This window comes from Micropterus dolomieu, linkage group LG04, assembly GCF_021292245.1.
Source record: "Micropterus dolomieu isolate WLL.071019.BEF.003 ecotype Adirondacks linkage group LG04, ASM2129224v1, whole genome shotgun sequence".
Classification (NCBI taxonomy): domain Eukaryota; kingdom Metazoa; phylum Chordata; class Actinopteri; order Centrarchiformes; family Centrarchidae; genus Micropterus; species Micropterus dolomieu.
In genome coordinates this window covers 21,939,113-21,952,508 of record NC_060153.1, presented here as the reverse complement: position 1 = coordinate 21,952,508, position 13,396 = coordinate 21,939,113, and the positions used below count along the sequence as shown (strand labels likewise).

At 41.5% G+C, this 13,396-nt stretch overlaps 2 protein-coding genes across 4 annotated transcripts in view; both read right to left on the bottom strand.

The window, feature by feature from the left end:
* The window catches only part of LOC123969505 (procollagen galactosyltransferase 1-like), a 14,289-nt gene extending 4,528 nt beyond the window's left edge, over window positions 1-9,761 (bottom strand). The window contains exons 1-10 of the mRNA XM_046046969.1: window positions 9,276-9,761; window positions 5,939-6,049; window positions 5,735-5,852; window positions 4,378-4,512; window positions 2,703-2,907; window positions 2,474-2,593; window positions 1,731-1,807; window positions 1,540-1,646; window positions 950-1,082; window positions 327-454 (exon numbers count right to left, since the gene is read on the bottom strand). Coding sequence (XP_045902925.1) covers window positions 327-454; window positions 950-1,082; window positions 1,540-1,646; window positions 1,731-1,807; window positions 2,474-2,593; window positions 2,703-2,907; window positions 4,378-4,512; window positions 5,735-5,852; window positions 5,939-6,049; window positions 9,276-9,493 — 1,352 coding nt within the window. The 5' untranslated portion in view covers window positions 9,494-9,761. The remainder of the gene's footprint in view (window positions 1-326; window positions 455-949; window positions 1,083-1,539; window positions 1,647-1,730; window positions 1,808-2,473; window positions 2,594-2,702; window positions 2,908-4,377; window positions 4,513-5,734; window positions 5,853-5,938; window positions 6,050-9,275) is intronic.
* Window positions 9,762-10,101: 340 nt separating this feature from the next.
* On the bottom strand, window positions 10,102-13,079 carry LOC123969506. 3 transcript variants are annotated; one of them, XM_046046970.1, is made up of 6 exons: window positions 12,969-13,003; window positions 12,588-12,736; window positions 12,317-12,507; window positions 11,700-11,816; window positions 11,491-11,589; window positions 10,102-11,412 (listed from the first exon to the last, which is right to left on the bottom strand). In XM_046046970.1, the coding sequence occupies exons 2-6, from the start codon at window positions 12,673-12,675 to the stop codon at window positions 11,260-11,262; spliced, it is 648 nt and encodes a 215-aa protein (XP_045902926.1). In that variant the 5' UTR covers window positions 12,676-12,736; window positions 12,969-13,003; the 3' UTR covers window positions 10,102-11,259. The 3 variants fall into 3 exon arrangements, with proteins under 3 accessions (XP_045902926.1, XP_045902928.1, XP_045902927.1); XM_046046972.1 differs by having other exon boundaries at window positions 10,102-11,335; XM_046046971.1 differs by lacking the exon at window positions 12,588-12,736 and having other exon boundaries at window positions 12,969-13,079.
* Between the last annotated feature and the right edge of the window lie 317 nt (window positions 13,080-13,396).

The window sequence follows — 13,396 nt, the reverse complement described above, 5'->3', positions numbered from 1 at the left end:
TTCTAGTGGAGTTGCTCATTTCTGTACAAATGATTCAAGTTTCATGCCCTTTGGAAGTGCTGTCAGTCACCTGATATTATCTATACAGAAAATTAACTTTCAGAAATAACTCCTTCCAGAGTGATATTCTCTGACAGGGATCAATCTCTGTAAATATGAATATGCTGCGGCAGCTCAGTAGTGTGACAATAGTAATAGATAGTGTTTTCAGCATTTGTTCAGTGCTGCTCATGTGTGACAGATGGACGTATTTCACTGTAGGGGTACAATAATCCTCTCTGTTTACTACATCGTGTTTTCTTTCTGTTCGTTGAAGCATCACTCACATGAGATCCCAGTCCAGCTTGTGTGTCGTCACCTCCTGCAGCAGCGTCTGCAGACGTCGTCTGAAGAACACCTCGAAGCGGAGGTCGTCCTCAATGACCAGGGAGGTCTGCAGACCACGGTCCACTATCTGCACAGAAATACACACACGTTCTCAGTGCTGCTGAGATGACAGTATAAGCATTAGCGTGATGGGAACGTTCCCTAAATCCTTTACAGGTATCAATAATATATGGAGTCCTTTATTCAAAATTATATTAAAAGTATAGAGGTATTGACAATAACACATAAAAAGTATATTTGTGTATTCTTCGTTAAAAGTGGTTTTACTATTCTGTTGATGGTGCTCTTATTGCATTAATTTGGTTGGGGTGGTTGAATGTTGCTGGCTAAACTGTGCATTTGAAGACATAGAACTGGTGACAGGTTTCTTGTGGCAAAACAGCAAGTTGCTCAAAAACCTAATTTCACAAAAAGGCAGCACAGTTATAGAAACATAAATCAGACAAGCTCATTATTTCCACCGTGCTTCCTCTCCTCACACAATCTGAGTTACTGTGTTTTTCAATAATAAACGTTATCTACCATGTACAGGTAGACCCAGAGGCCCGTCCCTGCGTCTCACCTCCTTCCAGATGTTGTAATGAGAGAGGAAACAACCCAGTTCCCCCTTGGTGAGAGGTCGACCATGATAGGGGTCTTTGTATCCCGGGAGCATCTTAATCCCCATGGACTCTATATCAGTCTTGTTCAGAGCTCTGAGGGAGAGAGAAGGGATAAACAAAGAGATTAGAGGTGAGAACAATAAATTATATTGGTGTGTGTGTGTGTGTGTGTGTGTGTGTGTGTGTGTCATGTTTTTATATCCCTGTGGGGACTTTACCTGAATGCACAGATTTTAACGGTAAAGACTTGGTTTTAGGGTTCAGGTTACAATTACGTTAAGGTTAGGATTAGGAAAAAAATGAATAAATATAAATATAACATAAGCCATGCAGGTGGTCTTTTAAAATCAGGCAATGGGTTGCATTTTCCTCACAGATGAACTAAAGCTATAAGGTTCGAGGAATCTTTAACCGGCAGCATGCGCCCACTACTCTTCCCTTGGTTGTTTGTCTTTAGCCCAGCCTCTCTACATCAATCTACACAACATGTTGCAGCGGCGCAAATCAAGAAGACACAGGCAATGGGGGAGGAAAAAAATGAGAAACATACTTGCCATCCACAGCAGCAACAACCTTACAGCTGAGCTCCTGCTCGTACAGTGCTCTTAGCATTCGCTCACGACGGTCAGATCTCCGCACCAGATTGATCATAAACACCTGGGTGCACACAAACGCAAAACCTCACACACGTGCTTGTTATTGTGCGCGTTCTTATGTGTGTATGCGGTTGAGTGTCTGTACCTCATCAAAGCCCATCTTGTTAGGCTGCTTGGGAGAAAGAGACAGGAAGCTGGATGGCTCCAGCGGAGGATTTTTCACTTTCAAAGGAAAAAAAACAGTGGGGGGTTACAAAGAGAATGTGTAATGTGTTGGAACAGGGGATCCCAAAATGTGGTCCAGGGATGCTCAAGGGTCCTCAGGAGTTTTCCAGGGAACTTCTAAAAATTAACCATTGTTTAACTTTTGCTTGATTTCACACACTACAATTTTGCAAGATGAGAATATGTATAAAGATTACTATTTTATAACTGTTAGCATTCATTATGTTGGTTTCACAGCCCATCCTATTGGTGTTTCCTCACCCATAATGCATACAGCCATGCTGTACAAAGAGTATACAGTAGAATATAATTTTATCAAACAAAGGGCAGTTTCAATAAGACCCTCCTTTAATTCTGATCATATTTTGGGAGTCCCGGAATTAAAGGGCTACAGTCACACATTAACTTCTTTCACTTGCACTTTAATGGCACTTTTTTAGTGCACACTGTTTCCTCTCCTGTTGTACTGTTTGTTGGTGGAGTAACAACAAACCGGTCCATTTGAAACCAACTTTCATTGTACAAAATGCACGATCACAGAATCACAGCTTCGTGTCTGTTTAAGTGCTTCATCACAAGCAAACACACAACCTTTTGCAAAAACTGTAGAATACAAAGAAATCCTCCTGGTCTTTCTGAGCACCCTGTGACCTCTTGACTCACCCATGATCTCAAGCTGAGTATGCAAGAAGCTCTCCGCCTCATCATCCAAGGTAGCGTGGGAACGCATAGGAACTGGGAAATAGCCGTAAGTTTCTTTGTTGCACACGTACATCTGCACATCTGAGAAGATAAAAGAAAAACATGCTTACAAATACATACACAACATGCCTAGAAAGACATTTAACAAGCCCTCCAGATAACAAGCCTACCTCCGTTGCATTTGTCTCACCTGCCATTCGAGCTGAGTAGGCAAAGACGATGACATCATCCAGGGCCCAGCTGTACTCTGGGTGTGGTGGATAAAAAGCCAGCTGACGGGAGGCCTCTTTCTGTAAGTCCACAAGGTAGGTAGAGTGGACCATCGGTACAGTGAAACAGCCAAGACGCTCCCGCTTACGGATAGGCATGTAGGCTGGTGTACGCTTGTAGTAACCCTGTAGGGAGTGCACACAAACTTGTGATTCCTCAGGAAATAAAATGCATAAGATGTCAGGGGAACTTGATCTGAGATATCCGACTTAGACTTGATTGAGAAAATTGGCTGAAAAGACACCTTTTAGAAAGACATATCTGAAACGCCATATTTTCCTACCACATTACCAAAACAAAAAAAACCTCACTATTTTTATTGTGAAAAATAATAATAATTAATTGACTGAGACTGAGTAAGACTGACATGTAGAAAATGACATTGACAGACATTATTTATTTTCTTTTGGCAACAGGCACATTAACTGTCTTTGAAAATGTTCTTTGCAAGAAGCATAGAGGCAGACTCTTGGTTGGAGCTGGTTTATTTTGTGCTGGAGGATAGACAATGTTCGTATGTCTGCTCTGATTTTAAAAGAAGCAGAGATGAGTACTTAAAGGCACACTGTCTAGAAAGAAAAAGATCAGAGACAGATCTGTATCCCAGAACATTCAAATAAATGAATTAGAATCATGTTAGCATAACTTTAATGACACCAGCCTGTATGCATATTAAAACATTTTCAATTCCACACTGTTTTGACTTATATATTTTTAATCACTTTTAATGAGAGATAAAACATACAATTAAAAGGCGCTGAGGCCCACTGATCAGCAGCCCAAACAGCAGTGGTATCTGGTAAAGCCAGCAGTAACGGACTGATTTAAACATAATGAGCTGTGTGGGTTGTCACCGATATCACAAACCTGTATCAGAGCTACATATTATGTTATATCAGATCAGCAAAGTTTCATTTCACCTGTGAGACAAATCATTTACACATTCGCGCAGTAATTTGAGAAACACTGAACACAATAAAAATAAGAAAACTTCTCTGCTACACCTTCAAATTGACTCATTTACTGTGTTTCTAAAGTGGCTTATTTGCACAAATTTGATTTGCTCATGCATAAGAAAAAATAATGAAGTGTAAAATCTCTTCTAAATCATGTTTCTGTGTTATGAAGGTGGCAGGAGATGCACTCTATTATTCAGCAGGACTGCATGAAAAGTGACATTTCATTCAGTAACAGATAGTTAATAGACTTTATCTGGATTGCATTTTTCATCCAAGATGAAAAAAGAGGTTTTTATAGATGCATTATGAAGAGGCTACACCTGATAAATCATCTTTACTGTCTGTTGGTTCAGCTCGTGTGTAAAACAGGATGCTGGTGGAGACTTTATGTGTTGTAATGTAACAATGATTTTTCTAGAGCTGTACTAACATGCAGTTCATCATTTCAAGCCCATGCACAATATTTGTATAATTATCTTATAGGGTCTTACTGTAGAAAGTATCTGGTTGGGTGTGGTGATTTCTAATGTCGTAAGTCACACAATGTAATATCCTTAATTAACTGAATTTAAAAAACTGTGAGGTGTTCCTAAAGCTAAGTGGTTACCAAAAATAACAGCAAAACACCTGCAGTACCTGTGAAGTCATGCCGCACCAGAAGTTAGAGTACGCAGCCCTGGACTCCAGCATTGGCGCTATAATAGTCTTGTTCTCGCTCATCAGTTTCCACAACACATCTGGATTGGTGAGCAGGTTGTCACAGTCAGCCACCTACAGAAGGAAAATAGGGGCACAATTATTGACAACAATCGAACAAACGTGCACACACTAAATGTCACCCACTGCCACTAAATGACTGATTGAGCCACAGCAACATGGTTCAGTCACAGAGTACTGTGAGTTCCCTCCTGGCACCGCCAACAGACTGCACTTGTATTTGCAGCAGGCTGCTCTGTACTCTGGTGTGTCTAGAACAAACGCTGCTGTCCAGAGAGGAACGTTTCAATGCCAAAACTCAACTTTTAGTCCTTGATGAAAAGAAGACTGCTCCAAATCAACCTGCATTTTCTTCAGCCATAATATTTGCCCACATATATTTAATACTGTCAATTTAAAGCTGAGGTTATTCTTTAACTAACATTTGAAACTGTACCTAAATGTCACCAAACTGAGGTTTTTACTAGAGCCTGACTGATAATCAGCCGGAGCTAAAGTATAAGCTGATATTAGTCAAAAAATTTCCCACTCATTTGCCCTAACCCCTATGAATTTGTGCTGACCTTGGAAATAGTAGCGTAACAACACAATCCCAACTCAAGGTCTACTGACTAGATTTTTCTGGGTCTTAGAAGCTTGGGGAAAGCATTTTAACAGTCTAAATCAGTGCACATGTCATATTAAAATGCAGGTAACCATAGCAACAATACTTCGTTTTACATTATCAGTTAACTCTTTCTGGTAAAACATAATCTAATCAAAGTGACTACAAACATTTGAACCCCACCCCCTCTCCATCACATATTCACACTGTGGTGTTCAATGCCTCTATCTTCTCCATGACTTTATTATTTCAGCACAGCTCACCATGCATGCATTTGTTTGGATTACTTAAATCGGCTATAACAAAATGGCAATTAAGAAGGAAGGAGATAATCTCTGGGAGTGTGCCACAGCTTTAAAAGATACAAACACACACTTTCCTTCTCTGCATTAGATTTGAAGAATAAAAAGAAATTAAAACATTAAATAAAGCTGCATTAGTGAGTAGTCACGGTGACTTAGTGAATTCACTTTAATGCAGTTCCTTTTCTTTTCTTTGTAAAAAATTGAGCTTTGCTTTCTCATCCATATTTAAAATTTTTATCCTGTTACCCTGAACAGGTGTAAGCAGGTGTAGACGACGGATGTACGTGTAGTTACAGAGTTGGACGCCACATAAGAGGAAGAGGCTCATGAAGCTGTTGAGTGGATGATGATGACGACGATAACATACCAGGAGGTAGTCGGCCCAGATCTCGCGGGCGGTCTCCAGTGCTGCTTGACGGAGCTTCATTACATGTTCATAACGGAGGTTATTCCAATGCTTAGGCCCCACCTCGTCTTCAAAGGCACTGAGACATGCACAGACAGACCAGTTATGTACTTATCACATACACACTCACTCTCTCTCTCTCTCACACACACATACACACAGTACCTGGATTCATCATCAGGTTTCCACTCCACATAGTGATAATAATTCTGCACCTGGATGAGCCAGTCTCTCAGGATGGCTGTAGTGTTATCGATGTTGTGATCTGTCGCCACCCTGTGGAAGGATGAAAGACAGCAAAGAGAGAGCGAGAGACCATGACTACAAACATTGATCAGCAATACCACCAACTATATGAATCAAATCTTATATCACTCGTGTCAAATTTTATGTGATTAAACAGAGATGCCCCGATCTAATACGCAGGAACGACAAGACATGACTGATCCCCATAAAAATATTTTCTCTGTCACTGTCGTTGCACTGGGCCACTGACAGACTTCTGAGCGCCACAGCAGTCGCTGTGCATGATAATGCCTTGTTTATTCATATTTGCCAGCGGTTATTATTCTGTCACTCTTCATTCTCACAGCAGGAGCTGCACTGTTTTTCAGGTCTGCTTCATTCACTTGAGCTCCACATAAATAGCTCTTCCACTTTTAGTAAGAAGCGATCTATAGATAAATGCTTGTGTTACTATACACATAGGAGAATGAGCCCAGTCCGCTCTAGGCATTGAGGTATGCAGATTTTAAACTGGGGGGAAAAACACAGATGTCTTTACTGGTGTTCCAATCAATATTGGGGAATAGGTCTGATCCAGTGATATGTATACTGATACAGTAGATTTTCTGGAAATTTAACTGTGGAATAGTTTATACATTAAATAATAAATAGTTAGCAGTGGGCAATACTGACAAACTCAAACACTTATTTCTGATATTTCAAAATAATGTTGAAATAATTAGTCATCTACTTCATTATTGGATTGACTTCATTAGTAGAATTAAGCAATTCAATAAGTGATTAAAAGTAATTTATCAAGCAACGTGGGAAAAAGATGCTTTTCTGTTTTCAGCATTTATAATTTCAGTAGCTTTGTGTTTTGGAACACTTGTCAGACAAAACAAGACATTTGTAGACGCTTACCTGGGCTAGAGAAATGTGTAATGTATCCTTCTGATTCTTTTTTAGACTTTACAATTAATCGCTTAATCAAAAACGCAGATTTCTCAAAAATGAAAATAACCCTATTTCAAAACATTAACTTGATAGCAACATATGGAAAATTATTCACTGTTCATTTATTTGAGCTACACCACTCAAATATCACTTAACTGTAAACACCACCTCAAAGCTGCAATTAAATGGGTTTGTTTTTGGCTGTTTGGGGGCTGAAATCACAACACTGACAAATTACCATCGGACATTATTACTGTACGTTTCCTACAGTATTTACACAGTCATTTTAACCATTTTTACAAAACACTGATAAAAAGCCAACATATAATATGTCTCTAACCAAACCCCAGATAATGTTCATTTCTCTTTCTACAATTGATAACATTAATTTATTATCCATCCCTACTTCGGCTTTCATCCTCTGACAGTCTTGTTGTCATTAGAGCAGAGTTGCACATCACTAATGTCAGGCGTGGACAAAGAATAACAAAGACAGACAATAGGGCCTGAGAAGGGGAGGAGCGGCATTCATCTGCTGTCTGTGTTATCATAACAAATCTCTGTGTGTGCCAGTGAGGGGCAGAGACAAAGCAACAGAGAGGGAAAGAATGTGTAAATATGAGAGAAATGGATTTGCTCCCAACCCTGCCATGCAATGAGTGACAGTCGGCGTGCTGCAGGTGTTAGTTTACCATCTATCTGTGGCGTTTTAACACAGCAGTGCTGCCCCAGCACCTACATGTGACCGACTCACCGCTCCATCTTCTTCCTCCTCCTCCTACTTCTCTCTGCATCGGTCTACCTTTCTTTCTCTGACTGCTGTGAGGTTTTAAAAGGGCAGTGGTAGTGAATAAAAAAGGGTTTATGGAGAGCAAATATTGCTTACATGCCAGCAATAGAACCATGACAAAAGGATAAGTGATCCGTGAAAGAGACAGAGGGATGAAAAGGGATGATTTATAGATCGATAATATCCATCCTGCATGTCCCTGCAGAGCACACGCACATCATTAAAGATGTCTGTATGCGTGTGTGTCTATGTTGTTGCTTGCCAAGTACTCCATCTTAACCTGTCAGGCCGCAGTTATGAACAGGTGGCCGGCTACCCGCTCAGGTTCATGTCTTTCACGCTGCATTTCAAAACTTTTACTATCTGTTTATCCACTGAAGGAAGAGATTTGCTGTAGATCAAAGCAACCATGCAGAAAACTGAGCTCAGGCTGCCACATGGGCAAAGTTTGACTCTGGCTGAAGTTTTGGCACAGATACAAGTAGAAAAGCTCCACATCCGGGCTGGTTTGTTTAAAGAGACACACGGACACTTGAATCCCTCACTCTAGCTCCCACTGAAAGAGATTAGGCGAGGCACAGCACCCTCTTGGATCAAACAATCCGATCTACAAGAATGAATGGTGTTTCATTTTAATCCAAACTCACACAGTCACATTAAACACAACTCTGCTTGAGGCTATTGTCAGTATTTGCCTTTATTAGGGCAACTGGGTTGCCAAGAAATATAATCCAACCTGTCAGGTCTAAATGTCAATGAAAAGATTAAGTAAATCTTCCAAATCTTCAGATCTAGTGGCATGGAATCAAAATGAGAATAGTAAGTGAGCATTGCTGGAGACAAGAATAATCTGGAAGGCTGGTGGGCTGGGTGACAAAACAATGGCTGAGGTAAAGGCAGATAAATCCTGCAGTTTAATAGACAGCCTGGCAGACAGCGGAGGTACCAGTTTAGATATTTGTTGTTGTGTTGTTGTTGTTTTTTACAATAGCCTGTTGGTTTAGTTTCCAGTCGAGTCTGCAAGACGAAGATGTAGAAGAGGGAGAGGGAAAGCAAACGGGAGGGAGGGGTAACGTTAGAGGGGAAAACGGATGGGTCGATGAGACAGATGTGACTGAATGGAACTTTTCATATCCACGACTCTGATGATACAACCCGCCTTCCGTGCTCCACTGCCGGGCCAAGTCCATACAATACCTTGTACAGTTACGCTGCTTTAACTTTCACTCATTTCACCGCCGATTAGACTTGTTAACAGTGGAGATAAAGCGCTCATGGGTTTTCCTACATCTTGAGCGGCCAAACCCGGCTAAAACCTGCGCGCGCACGCGCAAACGCACGCAGAGTTTTCCTTTACAATATGACTAACTTACATGGGCTTGACGTGTCTGTTGCGCCCTTAATGAGCTCACACTGACAATTAATCACACTTTGTTTTACTTTACTTTACTCTAAGTTCAGACATGATGTAGTCTGTCATTCTATGTATTACAGTGCTCATTTTAAAGGGTTTACAGCGATGATACTCACCACAGCGCAATGCGGTCCTTCGGGTAGTTGAGTCGCTCGATAGCTCCGAGGAACAGCGGCAGGGAGTGCGCCGAGTTGCGGCAGGCCAACGCGATGATGACCCGTGGAGCGAGGAGCGGAGACTCGGGGCTCCAGCGCTCCTCGGGGAAATATCCCCGGCTCGGGCCCGGCAGGAGAACGAACAGCAGGGCAGGCAGCAGGGAGGTAACCCGGGGCATGGCAGGGGAGAGAAAACTCACTGGTGACGCGGCGGACAGAGAAGGACACGGAGGATGTAGAAGCTGGCGGTCCCGCTGTTGTGTTATGCCGACCGTGGAGACATGGCGGAGGAGCTGGCTGAATTAAAGGGCAGGTCTGGACCGCTTTAAGGGAAACTCGTTGTTCTCAAAAAACAGTCGTAGGCCCACCTTTCTGTGCCGCCTTTACACGGTGAACATGAATCATGTCGTGTCCAGCCAGGTTTGGGTTTAGGATTAATATTTTATACAAAAAACGTCTTGTGTCCTACAAGGCCAAGTAGACTATAAAGCTCCCTTCTGCGACATGTTGCCCTCCCCTTTAAGAACAGCTCCAGCTGTAGGAAGCTGCTAGAAGGCGATATGGGCGTGTCCACGTGTTCAATATTGCAGGCCTGGAATACCTGCAGGACCATTGAAATTACTCAGAAACTGGTGATACCCTTTTTTACAGGAGTGGTTTCTAAATCTATTTAGCTTGTGGAACCCATGAAGCAACATTTTCATTTCAACAAGTTTTTTGTATTCCGAGATTGTTTATAGGATTTTAGAGGCCGGGGGAGGTCAAAGTAAACAGTAATTCACAAGAAGAAAGCAAAAATTGACATAAAGAAAATAAACACAATTTCCACTTTTTTTGTATCCCTTTAATTATCCTATGAGATTTTTCTTGAGACCCCACTGGAGGTCCCTGGGTTGTTAACCGCTGCTTTGCAGCATCCTTGAGGTGAAATGGACAATTCACTCATGTGAAATACATGTAAAGCTTTTCAAACTTGATCTCATACAGGCAACTTTATCTATTCTTCTTGAGCCAAAAGTAAAGGTGCAAAGTAGAAAATATGCATAAAAACACAAAACAACATTATTAAAAGCTGTTTGTTACAACACAGTGATGCAGCTCAAACCATCACAAGTGCATGCAACAAGGCTACTGTGCTATGTGCTTTCATGAGACACAATGGGTCTGCTACTAACGTCTGTTTAATCTAAGGATTTTGTTTAGATAACCCTGAGTCGTAGCCCTGAGTAATCTTTCAGTCTAAAATAACAGTCACCATTTCCCTGGACTTGAAGTTAAGTCAAACAGCTTGTTTTGTTTGACCAATATTCCAAATCCTAAGATATTCATTGCTCTATGATGTTAAGAAGGGAAAAGTAATTGCTCCTAGCATCTGAGAAGCTGGAATTAGCTAATGTTTGGAATTTTTGCTTAATAAACATCTTAAACTATTAATTGATTAATTAAACTCATTTGCTGATTTATTTGCCATTTGACTAATTGATGAATTGTTTCACCTCCAATATACTATAAAATAGACATACAGTAGCAGATTACAGTGAGTTTTTGTATATTCTCCTTCTTCCTTGATCTTTGTAGTTTTTAATTAATGGTACATTTTAGGTTTCAAATCCCTGTCAATTAGGCAAAAGCAAATTCATATAGTCTCTCAAATTGTCCCCTTTTTATTTAAGCTGTATTAATCAACACTAAAAATAAAATAAAAATATTACTACGCCCTGCAGTGCTGTTCTTCTTTTCCTTCATGGTTTGGTGAAATGGATGTATTCTCCTGCATCAAGCAGCGAGATTTTCTGAGTTGGCCAATGTGTCATCTCAGTCACACTCGGTGCTTGGTGTGATTGTTTCCCATTCTGAGGTGGAGCCTTCAGAGGTTTGGCAGAAGTTCTGCTGGGATCTGCAGTCAGCAGGTCGCAGCAGCTCGTGGTACACTGGCTCAGAGAAACTAGAGCTGGAGCTGCAGGGGTTGCTGGGACTGACCGGGAGACGCATGACCTGTTGTGGCAGGGAGTACCTCATCACTGCAGGGGGAGATGGTGTCAGGGTGGAAGAAGAGTGCTTGTTCTGAGTTCACCATGGCATAATAATGAGACAGATCCTAAAATCAAAGGTGGTTACCATTTAAATGAAGACCAAAATAAAGAAGATAAACCTCTAAAGATGTAAAGACGCATACCTGCTCACCCACAGCATGTGTAAATGCCAGCAGTGTTATCTGCAGGATCATCTCCAGAATTAAATGAGATCGAAGAGCCAACAGTTCTGCCTCCAGGTGCTGTGTTTATTTGCATGATATGTGTGCGAGAGAGACAGACAGAGAAATGTGTATTTGGTTTGCAGTTCAGGACAAGTGTGTTTTTCCTAAAAACCCATCCTGTTACACACCTTGACCACTTTCTCTTTGACCCTACACAGCACCGCCGTGAGCTGGGTGGAGTCAACAGAGAAACGAGGATATCGAGAGACCAGCCTCCAGAACATCACAGCACACATATCAACCGCCTGGGAGAGAAAGAGGAGTGGAGGCATGTGAGAGACAGCGTCGTCATTTTATTAAAATTTCTATTCTTTACCAATTTAGTTGATGTACGAACATTTTTGTTAAATTACTTTGTAGAGAGCGTTCTGATATTTGATGTATACATTTTTGGCTTGTGAGCATTTAAAATGAAGCAGTGCTATTTGAGATCCCTTAGTGCCTCAGTGTGAACGTGAGCAGTCAGCAGTTCAACCAAATAGTGATACTTTATCATTTCACATGATTTGTTTGAAGTATTTAAGAGGCTTGAAGAGCTGGAAGTACCAAGAAAAAATAAAGACATAATTGTTTGGTAATTTTTTTTTTTTTCATGTCCCTTAATCGTCTTGGCACACCTCCAATTTAAATTTAAGCCCACCGATGGGTCCAGTGGACCAGGAGTACCTGGTTTAAAACATTTCATTGTTCAAATGTAGAAGAACAACATCAAAATTAGCATCTTGAAATTTTCTGCACAACGCACCTCTTTTTTGATATCTTTCACTGAGGTGCTTTTTGATCCCAGGTCTATGATGTAATCACATGTCTCCAGGAAGTATTGCCAGGCAGAAGCAAATCCGTCACAGGTGGGTTTGGCCACTCCCTGCAGAGTATGTTCGATCCTCGGGATGATCATGTGTAGGAAAGACTGTAACATCGGCTCACACATGTCCTCTAATGTGAGTGGAAATGGATCAAGATGAAGAACAGGGTCTCATTTGAGATGTTCTAACCTCGCAGACACAAACACACACCTGCGATTGAGTGTGCGATGTGGTCTTGCAGTGCATTGGCCTGTTGCAGTCCTGCAGACTTCAGAGCGATAAAGTGACAACTCCTCATTCAGAGCAACCATGGCAGCTTTTACCTGACGTTTTACTGTCCTGTAGACCTCCAACAGCAACTAGCAATGCATAAACGCACATGTACTAGAGTTTATGAGAAAGATATATGGGATACATTTTGCTTATGTATGTGTATGCTTTTAACTAACTCCTATCCAGGCCTTCCTCCTCCTGCTGTGGCATACAATAATCCTGGGAAATACTTGCTCCTTAAGGTAAGGCATCACTTCAATAGCAACAAGTCTGGATTGCCTATGGACAATAAATAGCAGCTGCAGGCTAAAAGCATACCTTTGATGTGTTGACACGTCATCCACTAACTCACGATGCTCTTGTGTCGAGGTGCAGATATGACAGCCAGAAAGCACCAACTCTGTATTACACCCCCAACCAGCATCAAATACCTGGAGCATTTCACACACACACAAACACACACAAACACACGCATTCACAATATGCAGGTGCTTGATCAGGCCACAGGAGAAGAACTAGATGTAGGTCAAGATGGCTCCTGGATTTGTAACTGTTTGGAATCACGACTCTAGACTGTAAAGCTGTTGGTGACCTGTAGGTGGCGATGTGTCCAGATCCAATCCAGGTATTGAGGCAAAGTACCCTCCAATACAATCCCAGCCTGTGCTGCAACCTCCTGGAGCGCAGGGTCCACATGTTGGTAAAGAAGGCTAGATTTTCTCGCAGGATGCTGAACCATGTGCTTG

Coding starts and splice junctions, on each gene's coding strand:
- LOC123969506 (XM_046046970.1), bottom strand. CDS start 12,675: ATGAGGAGTTGTCACTTTATCGCTCTGAAGTCTGCAGGACTGCAACAG. Junction 12,508..12,587: donor CATCGCACACTCAATCGCAG/GTGTGTGTTTGT, acceptor CACTCACATTAG/AGGACATGTGTGAGCCGATG. Junction 11,590..11,699: donor TCAAAGAGAAAGTGGTCAAG/GTGTGTAACAGG, acceptor AAATAAACACAG/CACCTGGAGGCAGAACTGTT.